The sequence below is a fragment of the Geospiza fortis genome, unplaced genomic scaffold (assembly GCF_000277835.1).
Source record: "Geospiza fortis unplaced genomic scaffold, GeoFor_1.0 scaffold275, whole genome shotgun sequence".
NCBI classification, from domain to species: domain Eukaryota; kingdom Metazoa; phylum Chordata; class Aves; order Passeriformes; family Thraupidae; genus Geospiza; species Geospiza fortis.
Window position 1 is genome coordinate 2,336,963 of NW_005054341.1, and position 19,384 is coordinate 2,356,346.

The 19,384-nt window shown below is 40.5% G+C and overlaps 1 protein-coding gene across 1 annotated transcript in view; it reads right to left on the reverse strand.

Annotated features, from left to right (window-relative positions):
• Positions 1-830: 830 nt before the first annotated feature.
• Positions 831-19,384, reverse strand: part of PAPOLG (poly(A) polymerase gamma) — a 74,129-nt gene continuing 55,575 nt past the window's right edge. Inside the window, exons 2-23 of the mRNA XM_031058275.1 lie at positions 16,951-17,150; positions 16,798-16,864; positions 16,079-16,160; positions 15,887-15,996; positions 15,265-15,318; positions 14,094-14,205; positions 13,163-13,252; positions 12,443-12,581; positions 12,241-12,313; positions 12,038-12,158; positions 11,634-11,718; positions 11,289-11,342; positions 9,594-9,713; positions 9,224-9,333; positions 7,309-7,430; positions 7,052-7,221; positions 6,053-6,141; positions 5,905-5,975; positions 4,799-4,870; positions 4,151-4,204; positions 3,285-3,379; positions 831-1,021 (exon numbers count right to left, since the gene is read on the reverse strand). Coding sequence (XP_030914135.1) covers positions 961-1,021; positions 3,285-3,379; positions 4,151-4,204; positions 4,799-4,870; positions 5,905-5,975; positions 6,053-6,141; positions 7,052-7,221; positions 7,309-7,430; positions 9,224-9,333; positions 9,594-9,713; positions 11,289-11,342; positions 11,634-11,718; positions 12,038-12,158; positions 12,241-12,313; positions 12,443-12,581; positions 13,163-13,252; positions 14,094-14,205; positions 15,265-15,318; positions 15,887-15,996; positions 16,079-16,160; positions 16,798-16,864; positions 16,951-17,150 — 2,151 coding nt within the window. The 3' untranslated portion in view covers positions 831-960. The remainder of the gene's footprint in view (positions 1,022-3,284; positions 3,380-4,150; positions 4,205-4,798; positions 4,871-5,904; positions 5,976-6,052; positions 6,142-7,051; positions 7,222-7,308; positions 7,431-9,223; positions 9,334-9,593; positions 9,714-11,288; positions 11,343-11,633; positions 11,719-12,037; positions 12,159-12,240; positions 12,314-12,442; positions 12,582-13,162; positions 13,253-14,093; positions 14,206-15,264; positions 15,319-15,886; positions 15,997-16,078; positions 16,161-16,797; positions 16,865-16,950; positions 17,151-19,384) is intronic.

The window sequence follows — 19,384 nt, forward strand, 5'->3', positions numbered from 1 at the left end:
AGCAGCCCAGGGCAGCAGTGACGCTCGGCGGTGGCCACACGCGGCACTGTCACCGCACACGCAGCCCGGGAGCCCGCCCCGGGACGGGCACGGGAAAGGACACAGCCCCCAGAACCTGCGGGGAGGGAGGGAGAAGGCAGCAGCCGGCTGGGCTGGGTATGAGCCCTTCGCCTGCAGCCCTCGAGCACGGCTCTTCACTTACTGGAATAACGCACAGGATCACACTCTTTATAAGAAGCGTGATGAGGTAATTGCTAAAATACAGCCAGGAGTTTCTGCTGGTCTTTTTAGGCTCAGCAGCTTATGTCACTCAGCATTACATAACACAGGGTTAGTAAGCCCCCTCTCTCCCACAACCAAGTTTAACAAATTTCAAGATACCTTTTTTCCTCATTGCTTTTTCCTCCTTAAGGCAAAAAGTAAGCACTTTCTCTCACTTCCTACAGGAAAAGCAATTGCTACAGCCAAAATGTAGGTGACTTCACATTAACTGCTTGTCTGCTTGTACCTAACGAGTAAAACCACAGATGTTAACTCCTGCAAGGGAACTTCTTGCTCTAAGTTACTGACCAGACACAATTTCAATGCAGAGCTGCTCCTCTTGGAAGAGATTGAGATGAGGGACCCATGCTGAAGCCAGACACCCAGCAACCAGCTAAGAAAGCAGAGAGAAAAGAACAACGTTTGGAGGAAGTCTGATAGCAAAGAGCTTCCCTCAGGCAGGAGTAACTTCCCTTCCAATCACTTCAACAGAGGAGAACACCCAAGTTGAGTAAGTTTGAACTTTATTTACAAACAGCTGAATTCTAATCTGCAGAGTCCTGGGGCAGCATCGAACTTCTGCAGCATCCAGGGAAACTCCAGAACACTGACGTCACTTAACATCACACTTGACATCCTTATATGTCAAGACACATTAAGATAAGACGTGTAATTCATCAATGGATCAAGTCTGAGAAACTAGTAACCTAAATTCTTCCTGAATGCTCTTCTCAAAACCCTGAACATTCTTCTTAAAACCCTAAGAGTGAGGAAGAAAATAAAAAAAAAAATTATAAAGAGCAATTAGAAGATTAACCACAAAGCAAGAGCAAAATAAAATGATCTGTGCAAAGCTATATCCATAGCTAGGTTACTTTAGTTTGAGAATAGCTGCATAGGTGCATGACACAGAGCCTATGGAAAAACCATCCCTTAAACAGTCTTGGAACACTCGTGGAAGAATTTAAAAGCATGGGAATATTACAGGACTGTGGTCTACTACAAAACACTTCCCATATTCCTTTTGCTGTTTATCTTATCACCTACTTCAGCTTTAGCTCCTTCAAATTCATGATGGATTTGTATTTACACAGGTGCTGAAGTTGTAGACCTACTGTAACTGGTACACAGAAGTGACAATGTTTGAGTGCCACTGGTTTAAAACAGGTCACAAAAAGGAGGCAACCATTTTATAAACCCAAGGTGTGGTTCTGCTAAAAGCTACTTAAGTAATAGCTTCTTAATTTTAACCTGAATCAAAGCTTTGCAGTCTAAGTTTTGGGGGTTTTGGAGGGTAGAAGGAAGAACAAGGCCTCAAACACATTAAGGTCGATTTCTAAGGGATAAATTGCACTTGAAACAAGCTGGAAACCAGAGAATAAGGGAAAAAAAAACCCAAGTAGATTGTGATAAATGTAGCCATGCTTTCTCCAAGGGTTTGGGATACTAGCAGCAGAGGGAATGCTAAGGATTTAAGACATGACAAGATAGATACCACCTCTTATTTCCTTACAGTCCTTCACTCTCCTCACTAAGGTGGAGACTTAAGATGTTTAGAGCTCAGCTTTGCTCTTTAAGACAAGCAACTCATTTTAAAACAATTCAGGGGTATCTTTGTCCACATATCAAACTGGAGGTGAGTCATGCAGTTTGCAAACTGCAAAATGCAGAGGGCACTAAATCAAAGCCCAGATCTAGCAGAAGCAGGAAAGCAAAGCAGTGTTCCTGGCCTCCTCAGATTTACTCTAGCATGGCAGCTCAGTGGTAGATTTGGCAGCGTTAGGTTTACAGCTGGACTCTAACTTAAAGTTTTTTTCCAACCTAAATGATTCTATGACATTAAAATTCTGCAGAACACTTTTTTCTGGCACTGCCTTCCTCCCATCCCTTTAGAGTTGGTTTAGTTGTTTAGATTTTTTAAGCAGATCCCATCTGCACTAAAAAAAAAAAAAGAAAAAGAGACTAAAGATTTTAAATTTCACTTTGAAGATAATTTTTTACAGTACATACAAAAATACTCTTGAAAGACAACTTACAAGTTCACTTATGAAACCACCAAATGATAAAGAAATTACAATAGAGAAATAGAATAATACTTGTTTCATATAATCAGAATTTCTCCCCACCCCCCAAAACCCCTAATGCACTTAGCTGGGTAAGCAGTGTTATCAGTTTACAGAACCAGACTCAAGACTAGGACAGGTTTTCATGTAAGCATTTAGAGCAGCTTTCAGGGTTTATCAGAAACCACTTTCTGCATGCAGCTTGCAGGTGGGCAGTAGTGTCAGGACAGCCTCAGCTGTTACAATGTTTCAGTGCATCTTTGCTGTGTGCTCAGATTTGGGCTTTGCTACCCAGTGACACAAAAAACCTCTCAAGTCTCATGCTGAAGCAGTCCTGAGACAAAGAAAAGTATCAGATAACACAGCATGGGACATGCCTGTCTAATCTCCATACCTTGGTAGCATCCTCTGCTGCATTTCCTTCAATACTGAACTCATTTAGGGGCCTCCATGGGAGGCAGCACCTGTGCAGTGCATGGCTGTGCAAGGCAGGGGCAAGCTGCAAGGAAGCTGAGCACCATTGTGAGAGGAGCACAGGAGTGCATGGTGTGCCAAATGGGAAAATAATTGGAGAGAAGAACAATGCAGGCACATGAATTAGGCAAGCACAAAAGAACACAAGCACGCTCGTACACACTCGAAAACAGAATGTGGTTGCAGCAACTAATTGACCCCGGTGGTATTTATACATTCTGAATCCAAGGCACAGGACAGGTTTCAGCTGGTGACAATTTAGACTTTTTAAAAACTCCTAAAGGTAACTGTTACAAGCACATGCAAAGAGTAGTTCAAAAGGAAGCAAGCATCTAACAGCAGTATAAAAATCAGACCATGATTTTAGCTGGTCAGTTACAGCAGGGCCACAGTACCTTTCTACCTTTGTTAGTAACTACAACACACATTCAGAATAAGGACTGGTAACAAGTGATTATCCTCTTCACCTGAAGATCAACCACTTACCCATTAAGGGTAAGTTTGATGGATCTTTTAATAATACGAATGCTATTTGTTGGAACAGGAGATGAAGAATCTGGCAGTTCTTTACTGGAAAGCCTCTGTAACACACAAACAGATGCCACAGGAAAAATAATGAAAAAAGGAATTTTTAATTAATTATTGAATTAATTTTAAATTCATTAATTCAGAAATAGCAGCAGATAAACCCTTTCCTAGCTGAATATAACATTCTTTGTGTAACATTGTTTATGTACCAAACCTGTATGGCTCAAACCCATTTTTAGAGAAGCCTCTTTTTTTTTAACCACACCACTTATTTAATTACCACCATATCCAGAGGAAGAGCATTTCCCCCTCTGCACAATTCTTTTCTTGCATGAACTGAGACCAGTATATCCCTGATGGGGGAAAAATTAGCTGTGAGTTGCTCAACAGCACAGCAAAGGAAGATTTTCCTCAGATCCATGGATCAGGACAACAGAGTCTCTACTGTCTGGATCACTTCAAGTCTCACAGCCCACAATTTCACAACATTCTACATGACACAGAGCAGTTAGTCACCTACAGACTTCAAAGCTTCCAAGTCTCATCACAGAAATCAGTATACAAGTACTGATAACAGTACAAGAAAACCAAACCAGGACACAAACTCAGTGTCTGAGGGCATGGAAATGTGGTTTGCCAAGTTTAAAACTTGGAAACTTCAGCTTTTGTCAAGGTCGTTGCTCAGTTATTTAATTTGCTGGAAGCACAACAGGCAAAATCCTACTAATCTTCAAACCACCAAGTGTGATGGCACATAAATCTTTGTACATGTAATGAAGACACTGGCTCTGCTTTACCTATGAATACAAATGCACAATAAATACCTGTGATCTTGATGTGATCACTGGAATCTGCATGGATTTTCCATCAAGGACACCCTAAAAAAGCCAGAAGGGATTTGTTAGGCAGTATTGCCAGGTCCCTGACTAGAGAGGCAGCAAGTTCTGGCAGTGAGGATACCTTAAAATCATACATGCATTAACAACCTCCACCCCATGGGGCATGGGTTTAGGTATCCTGAAGCCCTAAAACCACACAGACAGTGGTTCAGGCATTTCAACCCTCACCAACAAGATCTCATCTTTATTTGAGGGTGTGCCCTCAAGAGTTTATGCCTCAGTAACAAGCACCATGAATAGCAAAGCTCTTTATCTTCCCTCTGAGAAGCCAAAGGATTTAGTCTTCACAGCACTCTTAATTTACATCAGTGAATCAAATAGTTTTAAAAAGAAAATTCAGTATTATTTCAAATATGGAAATTAATTAGACACTACCAAATCAACTAATAGTAACATTTACAAGATAGGTCATACAAGTGTAATATCTGGGGAACGAGGACTGAAATAAGCTAAACTAAAAAGTGTATTTTTGTTTCCATCAGTAAACATGCAGAGAATTTATGTGAGGCAGTCTAATCACTAAACTATTGAGCTTTTCAGTTAGCCCACTGAGTAAAATCACTTAAAAATTACATTTTTTGTAGCTCTCTTCCTCCCATCTTGAGGGTATCCACTTTCTGTGAAATCCGAGTCCCACACGTTTAGCTGGAGGAACAAAATACACAGACTCAAAATAATTGCTGGGCTAAAATTTTCTTACTTGGGTACAGCTTCCAGTCAACACATTAAATGTATCAGGGGCCATTCTTAAAAGAATATTTACACAAGTCCACTGTTACCCCACAGGAATCTCAAGCCTCTGAAAAAACCCTACTACCCAAACCTTGAAATCTGTATTTGCAATATTCAGTACTAGATTAAGTTCTACAAGATGATTCTTCATAAGTGTCAAAAATGAGGGTTCTTTTTCTGGTTGTTCTTTGCTTGTGTCTCAAATCAGAAGTCAAGCTCCAAGAACAGCTACTTAAGGATATTTACACATAGGAATAAAACAAATGAAATACTAATCTAGAAGTTCCACAAACCAAGATTTAACAAGAAACTCCACAGTATCATTTCAGAAGTAATGACCTATCGAGTAGGCTGCTGATTTCTAAAGCAGTACAACTGTTAACAGGCACTCAAAAAGCATCTGCCAGAAACAGATTAGCTCATACTTGTACAGTCATAAGATTAGTATCTTCTTTGTTTGGAGATAGTTTTTTTCTGAATTGAGAACTGCTTCCAGATGAGACAGTTCATTCAGCAATTGGTCACTGCAGTAAGCACAGGAGTATTTAGATAACTTGGCACCTGATGAGAAGCAGGCATTAAGTGCCAGATCTTGAAAATATGTTAATAGTTACACATCATATTCACTACAATTACATTCTAGTCCAACTAGAATGTAAATTTAAATTCCTAAATCCCTCAGGGATGTATAAATGCATTCATTTTCAGTTATTTAACTTGTTCTACATCAGTAATCAATACTGCTTTCAACCCTCCTTGGGCTAGCCCCCCCTTCTTGCCTTTTCTCCATCTATGGCTTTTTGGGGGCATTCTCCTGCTGTAGGTGGACGAGATACTTTAGAGCTTGGTGAATAATGCTGCTTAGGTGAAGCACTCCTAGGATCCGTGATTAGAGTCCCACTTAATTTATGCTGCTCTTGCACAAAACATGTTCTGAGTTGACAAACCGTGTTATATCCTGGAATGGTGCAACCAGTGGGAGGTCCCGATGTTCTTAGTGCAACTGTAGCCTCCATTTCTGTAGGAGACACCTGGCTTTTAGAGTTTGGCCACGAAATTAAAAACTACATTCCACCTACCACTTCGAATACATACTTGGGTCAGTCACAGGAATGCAAAGTCCCTTAGACGTGGATGGCTCAGCTACACTGTTGGCACCACTACAACTCTGACATTCAACATTTCTATAAAAGTCAAACACTCGAGTTATAAAATGCTAGTTTGTGAGATACTGTATATGTCATTTCCAGAAAGTGCATGCAAGACAAACATCGACCTCCTTAGCCCCTTGTCAGAGCTCTATTAAACAACACAACCTCCCAGGCAATGTAGCACCAGACCATCGCTTTGCTGGATTTCAGGCTACAGATTTAAACTCAAGCATTTTCTTTACTGAGTCTTTATGTGCTGATATATTTTCCCAGATTAGTCCACCCCGCACACTGTGCTGCTTTGAACCATTGTTCTGTTCTACCCAGATGTCCACACAATTTTTTGTTGTTTGTTTTTTTTTTCATGTGACTCCTACAGTATCAAACATTCTGAACAGAGCAGGTAGCACACATTTGGTAGGATTGGGCAATTGCTCTCAAGATCACGTATTCTTCCTGTGCTTAGGGATAAACAGACTTCCCAGGAAGTGACAGACTTTTACTGCCTGAGTTCTCATACCACTCCACTAAGTCAGCAGCAGCTCTGGTGTTTCTGACACCAAAATCAGTATGTCATTAGAAGTTAATCTACTTGCCATTGGCAGTACTTTTTGTTAGAAAGAACAGTCACTTGCACATAAAATACTCCAGCTTCAAGTTACCCACTAACCTGTGAAGACTTACATTCAAGACTAAATAATTTCCCTGGGGTCAAGCTCTCCATTCCTACATGTTCATGGATATTATTTAGATTTTTTCAAGGATTCCTTTAACCTGGTCTCCTACCACGTGCCCAATGGAGATTCCAGCTTTGTTTCTGAAGCTCTCAGAGCCCTCCAAATGCTTATGATCCACATAGATCCAAACTAGAAATCCTAGACTCATTTACAGTGTGAGTCAGTTAAAAGCAGCTTCTCCACAGTTCCAAGGTTATGGCACTAACCTTTCTGTCTCTGCTGTAGAGATGTCCAACTTAGATATCTTATTTAACGAAGAGGAATTAGAGGGTGTTCTGGAATCTCTGTCTTTGGAACCATCCGAACAGCTTTCACCTAAAGAAGACCTTTTGCACTGAAGTCCACTATTATTTTGACTAATATCTGACACCCTTTGCTGAAACGACAGTTAAAAAATAAAGTCTTCAAGTAATCATTAAAGCTTTTATTAAAAATTACCAGAAGCGCTGAAGTTTTATTATACCTTCTTTCTTTTCTGTAAGGTTCCTGCTGGCAAAAAATAATGGAGTTGCTTTCTCTTCACATAAGTTGCCTCAATCTTCATACCTTCCTTTAGGATGTTGAGGGCACTGGCCTGCCTGTAAACTGACATCAAAAACAGCGTTGTAGCTTAGTGGGGATGTTTGCATTAGCGCTGGTCAGTTATATTTGGTTTCTTTAGAAACATGTCTGCCCAGCCCAAATGAAGAGTTCCCAGCTTAAGTTAATACAAAACACTGCCCCAAGCACTCCCATCATCACAAGAAGTGACTGTGACCTGTGATGCCCATTCCACATTCACTACAGCCCAGCCACAACAGCTGTTTGAGTTCAAATTTGCATTTTTGAATTCTATCTGTCCACGGAAGCCAGACTGGATTTTAGGGACATGTGACTTAACAGACTCACTACAATTTAAACAGGTTTTCCTCAACTGCCTGCAAACAGCCTTTTATGCAACTGGCAAAGGCTATAGCAGCACAACAGTTATTACAGAGTTAAGGCACATTTGGATAAGCTTATCTAACTAGCCTATCACTGGAGCATAACTGGAAAGTCAGCTTACTGACACACAGAGTGGGAATCAAAGCAAGGATATGCAACCCAAAGGCTTTCCACAGGAGACCAGAAGTGAAGTAAAAGCACAGAGATGAGCCCACACACCAGTATGGGCAGTTCCTTCAAATGAAATTCAATGGTTTGTATGTAAAAGAGAAATAAAGTTCACTGAACAAAAGCCCTCCAAACTGAGCCTTCTACTCTTGAGCTCCTCAACTTGAAATTAATCTTTGCCCTCTAAAATTATTCTCTCAAAGTCAAGTAACAGTTCTCTAGCACAGAACTACTGATCCTCCCCACATGTGCCAAAGGGTTCCCCACCTCTTGAGGAACAGCTTTTCTGTTCAATTCTCTCTGGATTCACACCCTACACCCAGCACATACCACAGGCTGTGCTTCACTGAAGTAAGAGCACACAGCCACACTAACAATGTTTGTGCACAGAGGATTTACCATTAGTTCTGGACTCTCAGCAGCACATAAATCTCATTAACATAATTCACATTTACCACTGGATGTAACATGCAAGTACAGAGAGCAGTGCAAGTCTGAGGAAATCACCCTGCCTGGCTTGTAACTCAGATGAGAGTTTTGATGCATTTTTCTGCGCTTTTCTCATATCCCAAGCACAAGCTAAGAAGAAGGTTGGGTTTTACTGCTTTTAGTCATGCCATCTGAGCAAAACAACACAGAAGTCATGCTGGTGCTATGGATAAACTCCAACAAACATTTACAGGATTTCACTGTTCAGAACTCTGTCCTAACACATTTGTCACTCAGAATAGCCTGATTTCCTTATTATTCTAGCATTATCTACCAATATCTGCAATATTAATTTATTTCTACATCTATCAAAAGCAGCATCAGACTCTGGACATGAAAATTTACATGCAAGACTGCAGGTAATTACTATGTGACAACCCAGCGACTTCCACAGTTCTGGGATCATATTATACACAAACTGTCTTGGAAAAGTATCATCAACAGGCATCAACAACTCCTTTCAAAGCTTGACACAGTCACTTCCCACTTCCAAAAGTCAGCAGCTGACAAATATAGCTACCCCAGCAAATGGGCATCCCTGGGCTTCACAGCTGACTGTCCCCTACAAGAAATGCACTTATTTCACATGTGGTACATGGTGTATGACTGTAACACACTTTTGTTTTAAGATGGCCTTACTTTGACAAATGTCAACACAATGTGTTTTTGAAGCTAATCTTTTACATGTTGCTACCTACAGGGATATCTAATAACAAAAGGAAGTACTTTGTGAAGCAACTTCCACTGGAATAAAAAGAATGACACTGTACAAGTCTAGAGCAAAAATAGAGCCTTACCTGTGTCTGTGAATGACTGTATCCCATGTGTTAGATCAACGTTAGTCTTTACTGCACTTTCTGCTTTCTTAAACACAAGCCCAAGAAACCACATTGATACAAATCCACTCCTAAAAAGAGACAGATTCACAAACCTGAGTTGGGCACAGATAGCAGTCACTTGGATTCTGGTACATTTTAGTTGTTCAGTTTAGAGCCAGCCCAGACTTAATTTCTCAGAGCACCTCTCCCTGAACTGCTCCCTTCTTTAAGAAGATTTTATGTGCTCAGGACCCTGCCAGAGACATACTGAGCCTCTCTCATCAATGAGCTGAGGGGAATGAAGATACAATTTGGCCAATGTGTACTTCAGAAAAGTAAAACAACTCACTGTTTATAGAGAACTTCATTGCCAGGGAAAGACTGTGGCTGCACGTGTGCAATAGTTATAAATTCATTCCTTTCCAAGTTTCCAACCAGCACACGGATTTTAGACTCGACGAGGCCAATCCTAATAAAAACAAGAGGTATTTTATTCATTTTTAACTGTTTCCAGCTTATCAGTTAGATGCCTTTTTGTAAACCAATCAACAAGGACCAAGTTTCATCCAGCTGAGCAGACACTAGACCTTAGATCACATACACACACTGTAATTTGAGATGTTCCCAGTGACATTTGTGCTTTTGTTTCTAAAGACAGAGACAAGTAAGTTTTACATGTACTCTGCACAGTTCAGATACAACACTCCCACCTGTAACCTATGATGAAAATAACAAGGAGCAGATCCCAGCACCTCTGGGTGCAGCAAAACTCCTTTTTGCCACAAGGATCAAGGAGAACAGTGGTTTTGAAAAGGCTCAAACACAGCTGTTCAGTTACATCCCAGTAAAGATGCAATTCTTCTTGCAGATTGATCAGTGAAAATGTAAAAATAGTTATTTTAATAAACAAATCATCTAGTCAACACTCCCCTCAGAAACTTCCCTGAGAGATGAATCATGACCACAAGGGCTTTAATTTCAATAAAGTACTGGCATTTCAGCCTTCTGCCTAAAACTCTGTTAACTGTAAAAGCAGTCACAAATCTGTATGTTCTTCAAAAACATCTTATGTTGATGAATAACTTATTCATCAACATAGATATGTTATCTACATATGTTATCAACAGATATGTTATCTATTTCCAAATCCACTCAAGAATTGGTGAACTAAACCTTTCCTTATAACAGACTGAAGCAAGTTTATCTTCTGCTTATCATTTTCCCAAGCTGCAAAACTGGAAAATTTGCCTCTATTTCTGTCACTGAAAAAACCAAATCATCAGCTCTTACCGCAGCCAGAATTTCCCTTGTCTTTATTGTGAGGTACAATAAGCTTTGTTCACTCAAAAACATTTCACATTAAAAATTATTTGGCATTCTGCCCATACACCTTGTTGTACACAGCTGTGACTGATATCAAGCTGCAGCTGATAAGGTTTTGAGGTGAATATTTTAGAAAGTTCAGATAAAAGGTATTGCCTATTAAAACTATTTTTAAACATTAAGCTATCTTTTAGAGATGGCACAAGAATTATTTGACTTAAGGCACAAAGCAAACTTTGAAATAAAAGTAAGTGCCCCCAGCATGGGTGTCTGTTACAGAGAGGGATTTGCTGCCTTACTTGAGCAAAGCAAGCAAAGTACTAATTTCTTAACAAAGAAACCCACTGGAAAAATCAATAAACACACATTACAGTGCCTTAATTTCTCACCATATCCCCTTATATCAAAATTCACAGTGACTCAGCACATCCACCTGGGTTAAATTATTGGCAAATCTCCTTTCATTGAAGAAAAGCAGGTCTGGAATAGGCCGACTACACACCAGTGCAATCTAGTCCTTAAATACTTCAGTAAAACTCTTTATGAAAACAAGTGTAAGGCTCTGGAACAGTGGTCTTCAAAGCAGGGAGGGAAGGGGGTGCATTCCATGCCTAGTTGCATAGTTACAGACTTCATTTGTTAATACAATTAAGAAAAATATAGTGCAACATTGAATTGAGTTTCAGTTTTGCACTGGAGCCGCATTTAAAGCAGCACTTACCAGTTTAGGTGATGCTCTTCTGTAAAGGCACTGGCAGTCAGCACAATGTAATGTCTAGAAGAAGAAAGGCAAATGAGTGCACTTGCTCAAGATCTTACCCTACATTCTAAACATCAGATGATTTTTTTTCTTGGTATGAAAAATGCTGTGAGTGACATAAGACAGCTTTTCCTATCTTCCCCATGCTTATATGTACCAAAACTTATATGATTACTTCCAGTTTCTTTAAAAAGCCCTAAACTGAAAAACATCAATCCAATTTTTTATTTAGACCCCAAGTTAAAACTCATCATGCTAACCACTAAGTAAATAACTGCAAGTTCAGACAACAGATTTCATACATACTTGTACTTCTGAAAGAAGTTCAGTGGTTCAAAGAGCTTTGACCAGTCTGATTTTCCTTTGAGAATCTCATCTGTAACTTCAAGACCTACAAATATGGTTGAAAATCTTATCACTATTTTTAAAAAATCTCTTAAAAATCTTGTGACTATTTTTTAAAGACTGCCATGACAAAGTTCAGAAGATTGTAACAGTAACTGACAGAAGGAAAAAAAAAAGCAGGAATTCCCCTGACAAAATGCAGATCCCACAACAGCTTATTGGAAAACCTGTCCCTTATTGCCTGCAATGGGCATATTTCCCAGAGAAATCTTAAACCTACAACACCTCACCGAACAAAAGGAATTCGGATGACATGGTTTCGTGGAGCCAGGACGAGACTTTGATAAGCACAGAATGTACTTTACCACGTTGGAACTCCTCCACCATGACTGCTCGTGTTGACACGGACACGTTGTAGGTGGAGTTCTGCTGTGGATAGGCCGGGGTGATGATGGGCATCACGTGGTACCGGTCTGAAGGGTTCACCTGCGAGGTTACAACAGCTCTGCTCAGCACCAGCCGAGGGCAGAACAAACTTTTAATGCTTCTGATTGCAATGGCTACCTACCCTGGGGTCCCAGACTGGTAAATTAAGAAAGCTCTCTTCAAGTCGTTTCAGCAATACTGGCTTTGGCCAATCCCTGTAGAAGAAAAAACAGTGAAGCTTCCATTTTAAGCTCTGCTCTGCATGGGATGCTGTCAATGTACATCTTGATATAAACAACTGCAAGTGTTACTTCTTTATGCAAATTAAAATAAACAGCTTTTACCATTTTGAAAAAATCAAGAAGAACTTGTTAACGAGAGTAGAGGCCAAAGCATTTGGGTAGAGTTGACATATTCTTGCTACCAGCATGGCCCAGGAGACTCCACCAAGAAATCCCATGATGTTGGAGTAAACACCACGTCCTGGAATGGATACCACACAGTTAGTCTGAGGTCTTTCAGATTTGCAGCACCAGCTGCACAACCTATAGAATACTTAATACATTTCAGCTTCCATGTAATTTATTTTTGCACTGCAGCAAGGCCAAATTGCTGGTCCTTACAGTGATGAGAAAAAGAATAAGTACAACACCACATCCCAAAATATTGGTACTGTGAAACTTGCTTGTGTTGCTACACCTACTGCTTCACTTTAATTCCTCTTAAGAGAAAGTACTAGAAGAATGGCAGAACCTTTCTCTAGCCATGTGGGTAAATGGGACTTTCTTATTCCTTCTACACTTAATTGAGAATTTTTATCATTTGTAGTCAGGTTCCTGATAAGCAATGCAGCAGTGTCTCATAAGCACTCCCCTCTTCTCTGAACTCCATCTCCAATAAAAAAACACAAGGAATTTACCACATGGACAGACCATGAACCTAAACTGAAAGGATTTCAATACAACAGCTGTCATTTAAATAGCAATCCAAAGCTGAGGTACATCCAACAGCGAGCATAGGTGCCTCCAAAAGGTTTAAAGGTCACAAACCACGCTGGCACTCACGTTTTGCCCACAGTTTAACTGCACGGAGCGTGAGGCGGAAGTTCTCCAGGTTGGGCACCAGGCGCAGTATTTCATCTGTGACCCTGCTGCCTGCGAGACAAAAGGGGAAGCACAGCAGTTCCCAGCAACAGGCACAAGTCAGGTGTTCCTACACTGCATCAACAGCTTATGGTTCAAGTCTAGGAGAACAGGTCTGGAGTACTTGCTTTGTATTAAATTATGAATTGCACATAACCTTCAGCATCACTTTAGGTAACCGGTGCCCTCAGCAGCTTTGTTTAGACTACAACTAACAAATTTTAAATAAGCCTCTCCACAGGATGTTTTGGCCATAAACTACAACCCAGGAAGCTCCACCTCAGCATGAAGAAGAACTTTACATTGCAGGGTGGCGGAGCACTGGAATGGGTTGCCATGGGAGGTTGTGAAATGTCCCTGTCTGGAGGGATTCAATACTCACCTGGACACATTCCTGAGTCAGCTGCTCCAGGTGACCATGCCTTAGCTGGGGGGCTGGACTGGATGATCTCCAGAGGTCCCTTCCAACCCTAAATATTCTGTGATTCCAGAAGCTAGGTTTCTTTTGACAGCCAGCAACCATTAAACCAATTGGAGCTAAACACTGAGCAAGTCACACTTCAGGTATTTTAATTACTTTTTTTTATACATTCTTATCAAGTGCCCTACTTAGTCATCTGAATTTCTGGGGCAAGCTGGAGCACCTGCTCACAAACCAATCAAACAAACATGAGACAAGTCTATGTAAACACACAACTCCTTGAAATACCTAAATTTAGGCTCACTGGTCACCTCCTCAGAACTCAAGTACCCTGGAGATCAGTTTCTGCATCTTGTACAGAAACGTGGGTTGTGCAATGTGCATTCTGTGCCAATTTAAATGTCTCTACAAAGGTGTGCAGAACGTGCTCACCATTCAGGCTCCGGATGCATCTTATATCCAGGCTCTTGAGGCACGAGTCATCCCTGAGATCGAGATCATCAGAAACCGTTGGCAAAGAGAGCTTTGCAAACACGAGGTCAATCTTCAAGAGAAAAAGGGTCAAACATGACTTACAATGCAGCACTGCTTGCAAACAGGACACCAGTGAGGGACACTTGGTCATCCACATGGTTAACGTTTGTGTTTAGAATTAGTGGACCACAGATAAATATTTATTTGCCAGAAAACAAGAAAACTGCTCTAAGTTCCCTATTTGTTTACAAAACCACCTCTTTTTCTTAAGCTCAGGAAAGGAAGGGTTTTTTTTTTTTTGAAAGCTGGAAAGATAACTCTAAACTTAGAACTCCTATTAAAAGAAAAATTTTAATTAACCATAAAATTAAGACAAATTAAAATCACCTCAACTATACTTCAACAAATGAGAAAGCATTTTCTTTATGCTGTAAGGCCTTAAGCATCTGGTTTTTAGTATAACCTGAGGCAAGCAAATTATTCTGTGAATGTCTGTACCAGACAAAGGCCACAAAGAGGTCCTTGAGTAAGTGTCTTCATGATAGTAATTACCAAGCAGTAACTTGCTTAGGTATTACAGCAAGTGGGCATTTATTCTCTACATGGAATGTATTCCAGATAGAAGGATTCCTGCAGCTGACAAACAGAGGCAGGAGTCCAGTGAGTAGTTTTACTTTTCATTTTCCTTGTTGTTTGTCTCACAGGGACTTCATTTTTGATTTGCAGCAGAACATCAGGAGATTTGTGCAGGGAAGCACAACAGAAACACCCCCTGCAGAAAGGCAGCTCTTGTCAGAGCAGGGGAGTCAGCAAGGACACTGCCTCTACTCCCACTCTGCACATTCTTGGGAGATAAATGCCACCCAAGCAGGCTACCCTGGTCAGCAGCATGGGTGTAAAAAGAGATGTCACTCATGTTCCCACACTTGCCAGGGGCTTATTTTCCTGGAAGATCCCATTTGATTTTCTGGGATAGGTTGTGGTCTGGCTGTTTAATTACCAGTTCCTAAATATGCTGCATGTACCAATAACCTCATAAAACCCTGAAAAAGTTATCCTACTCCAAAGCAAGAAAAACAAATCTCATTTAAAGGTGAAAAAAACCCCAAATAAAAATTAAAACTCTTACCTCAATGCCATCAAACTCAAATTTGATAACGGGTACATATGCATCCTCAATGGCCTGTGAAGGAGAGGGTATTTCTAATAAGATATCCTTTTGCTACTTTAAAGGTTTTCCTATACTGTGATAAAATACAGCATTTACACTGAACTACTCAGTACAAATACAGAGTTCCTTCCAAACACAAAAAGTGCTAATAACTCTCAGGCAGGATAGCACTGTTATGCTATCAATATTAGATTTTATTAAAAGATCTTATTTAGACAAGAGATTGAGAGGCTGATCGTGTGCTGTAACAAACAGTGCTCAACAAGCCATCAGTATCAGTGGCTGTAAGCCCTTCCTACATCCAAAGTGAAAACACAGCTTCCACGGACAGCCTTGCTTTTTGACTCATTCCCAAAACACAGGGAGGGAGAGGCACCACAAAAACTCTTTTGTGATGTGCTCACTGGGGAAAGGAGCCAAGAGCTGGACAGCAACATTTTTATGCTGCATAAACCAGTATATTGGAGGGTACTCAAAACTGATTTAATTTAGGCTTGTAAGATATTCACCACCAATGCAAGTCTTTAACATGAATATTAGTGTAAAATTTACACATCTACCAAGCAGAGAGTTTACTCACTCTCAGGTTTTTTACTTCCTCTTGATTCTTCAGCTTTTCAAAGAATGACTGAAAAAAATCTGATCTTTCCACATGACTGGGAGCAACACAAAGGGCATCGATGTCTGAACCTGCAGGGAGATCCCATTTCTCCTGTTACTGCTGGAAGCCACTTTCCAACATCAGAGCTATGACCAGCACTGAAAGTACTACCTTTGGTGTGTACTCCAAGTCTGTAGGAGCCAAATGTAAATATTTTGCCACCAACTTGTTCTGTTATTGAAGGGGGAAGATTCTGTGGGTAGAAGAGAAAGTTTAAGATGCACGTTATCCTCTGTGCAAGTTTAACTTGCATGTGAGCTATTTAGAAAAAACTGTAACAGCCTGTGTAAGCAATGTCTTCTCACTCCCTTACATTTTAGTTTATTAGGTTTTGATTCTGTTTTTCTGAAATAAGTTGAGCTTGCAACTCCAAAAAAATTATAGGTGATGTAACAGTACTTCTATTAATTTATACAAATTAAGGCCTATTATTAGACTTCCCTGCAGCAGAGGCACATAAATTAACACAACCTAAGAGCCATTCAAAGGGCATGTCTAGAATCATCATTTCAAGCTAGACTGAGTGCTGTAGGCTGTCTGGGGCAAGACTAGTGCCAATTTCAGCATCTTTCTCATCCACAATGCCTTGTTTTGGCTTTGTTAACAGCTACGAGTCTACTGATCGAGCCAATGCAGGAATTTATTCAGTTCCCCAGAGACTGTAAGATCTTGATCTTGAAATATCTTTTACAACTTATTTCAGTGGCAGTTACTACAGTTCTACTTGATATTTAAGAAGTTAAAAGCTGAACTTCAGCACAGATCCCAGTAGCCTAGCCTTTAAATCAAAAGGCTTCAGCTGTTTTGACAAAAACAAAAAAAATTCTTACCTTGCTTTCAGCAAGCTCTGAAATCCATTCTCTGACAAAGTTATTCAGTTTTCCAAGAACAGTTGTCCTGTAAAGAAAACTCATGCTAAGTTTGCTTAAAAAAATAAAAAAAAAAAAAAACCAAGAGGTTAACAAATTTTAGCCTTGTTATACCTGTGATAGAGTTCTTCCTGATCCTCAAACACCCCAAATGGCTTCATTGCTTCAATCAGCTTCTGAGTATGGATGTGGTCTTTGTCACTAGGAGGAGCCAAGCTAATTGGAGAGGTAAGTCCATAGTGCCCCTGAGGCTGGTTCTGCTGCCTGGAAGTACTGAGAGAAAATACAGGAATGAGTACATAAAACAAGAAAATCTTATATGAAAACACCTTTTAGCTTACACTTCACTTTCTGCCCTTTCACCCACTGTTGAGAGAAAGGAGGAAAAAATCTTGCTTATCATTTTTAGAATACTTGACCTCACTTAGAAGTCACAACTACTTAAAAAAAAAGGCACTTATGGATGTAAGAAACCATCCAAGATGCTGCCATCTTAACACAATTTATTTGCATTGCTCCAGCCCATCAGAACTGATCTCTGGGAAACAAAAAGGTCTGAAACCCACCAAGGACAACCCTACAGACAGCACAAGTTTTGGACACATCAGTTTCAAGTTAAGGATATTCCAAATGGTTTCCTGCTAGCACCAAACAAGACAATTCAACTTCTTTTAATTAAACGTTTTTGTTAGGTTTCTACTGATTCAGGAAGGGCATTATATTTGATTGTAAATTATGTAGGTCTGTTAAACAGAGTTGATAAATTTGGTGTACTACTATATAAACCTCTTGCTTTAGAAAGGGGGAAATGGAGAAAGAACACCTTATTTTGCATTTCCAGCTGAAACCAGGAAAGATTTCAGCTGGTAATGCAAAAGGAAAAGAGTGGGACTGGAGGTAAAAATGGTGCTGAGCGCATCTCTACAGAAACACCAGCACCAAAAGGGGAGACACCCCAAAGGTCTCATGATGCTCATCGGGGTCCAGGCTCAGATCCTAAGGCTTAATTGTGCCACTATTTAAGCAGGATATTTCCCTCCTTCACATATGTACAGCTTCAAAGATCTGCTGGGTTAGGCAAAACATATTTGTACCTATTTAAGGTACCTGACCCCATTCTGGCTGGAACAAGATTAGGAAATGTTCAAAGGCAAGCTTCACCCCTTGATTTTTAAAAAGACAGGTTATTGCACAGCTCCTTACTTCTAACTGTTGCCTTTACTCCCTCTCTTAAAGAGATTTCCCTCTCTTTAAGTATCCTTATGCAATCACACACAGAGCTTCTAGTCACATAGGGTTTTTCCCCCCCCTTTCCTCTCTCTAAGCCTGTTTTTCAAACTTTCTTCTCTGTGCTTTCCAAACAAGCTGAGGAGGCAGGTATTAGGACTGTAGTGCTATCAAATGGTGTCCCCAGACAGAAAAGCTGTTTATTTACAAGCCTAACTAGGCCTTGACCTAATTTACCTTGTTTATAGACATTGACAATTTCCACTTCATAAATAAAAATATTCATAATGAATGTTTTCCTTCTTATGATATCATTTTCATAACAAATACAGGAGGAAAGCCTGTACTTAATTGCTGCGCATTACAGCTAAATTAAAACACCTACAGCAGCAACTGCTTCCATGTTTGACGCATTGCTTGCATTGTACAACTTGCACTTCATAAAGTTTGCACAGAACAAGGACAGGATTTAAACTACACCAGCATTTAAGATGTTTCCAAGGTACAAAAAGGCACCACCTGCCTTTCATTGCCTCATTCTGCCTACAGATGATATAACTGGAGATTGACGTAAAGCACAGTATCAATTAGATAAACCTAATATTATTAGCATCAAATATGTTTATTTTTAATTAAATATTATTCATATAAAATTCCTCCAGTCAACAGCAGATATTTTTCAGTTGCTTACACACATTACTGATAGTTTGACCTCACAACTTAAGAGGTGAGGGAAGCAGCACCTGGTAAGTTTCACTGAGTGAAACTGAGTAATTTGTTGCCCCTTTTGGAATAAGAAATAAATGAAGTCCTACTTTGCTCTCTCAAGCATATAAGCACATAAATAAGGGATCTGATGGATCCCAACACACATGGCACACTACTCATTCCAGCCTTCTCTTTAAACCAGAACCCTGTTGCACTTTAATATTTTGCCAAGCCTCGTTACAACCTGTGCACCACAGCAAAAACCTCCAATGCGTGTCGGTTCTGGTAAACCACACTTTTACACAAAAAGCCGTCCTAAACGGATTTATTCCGGGTTTTGCCCCTCATTTATAGCTCCCCAAGCCGCCGGGCGTGTCTCCCCACACACCGAGGCTCCGGGGTAAGGTCACACTGAGCGGCGCAGGCCTCCAGCCATCGCTGCGGGGCAGAGCGACCAGAGCCCGGCTCCTGAGCCACCAGAACCAACAGCAGAACCCAGGGAAAACAAGGAAGGAGGAAAATCCCCACCACCTGGGACCTTCATCGAAGGGAGCCCAACTCCACCCTTCACCGCTGCCGCACCAGCTCATGCTGCGCGGAGCCCGCGGGCGGC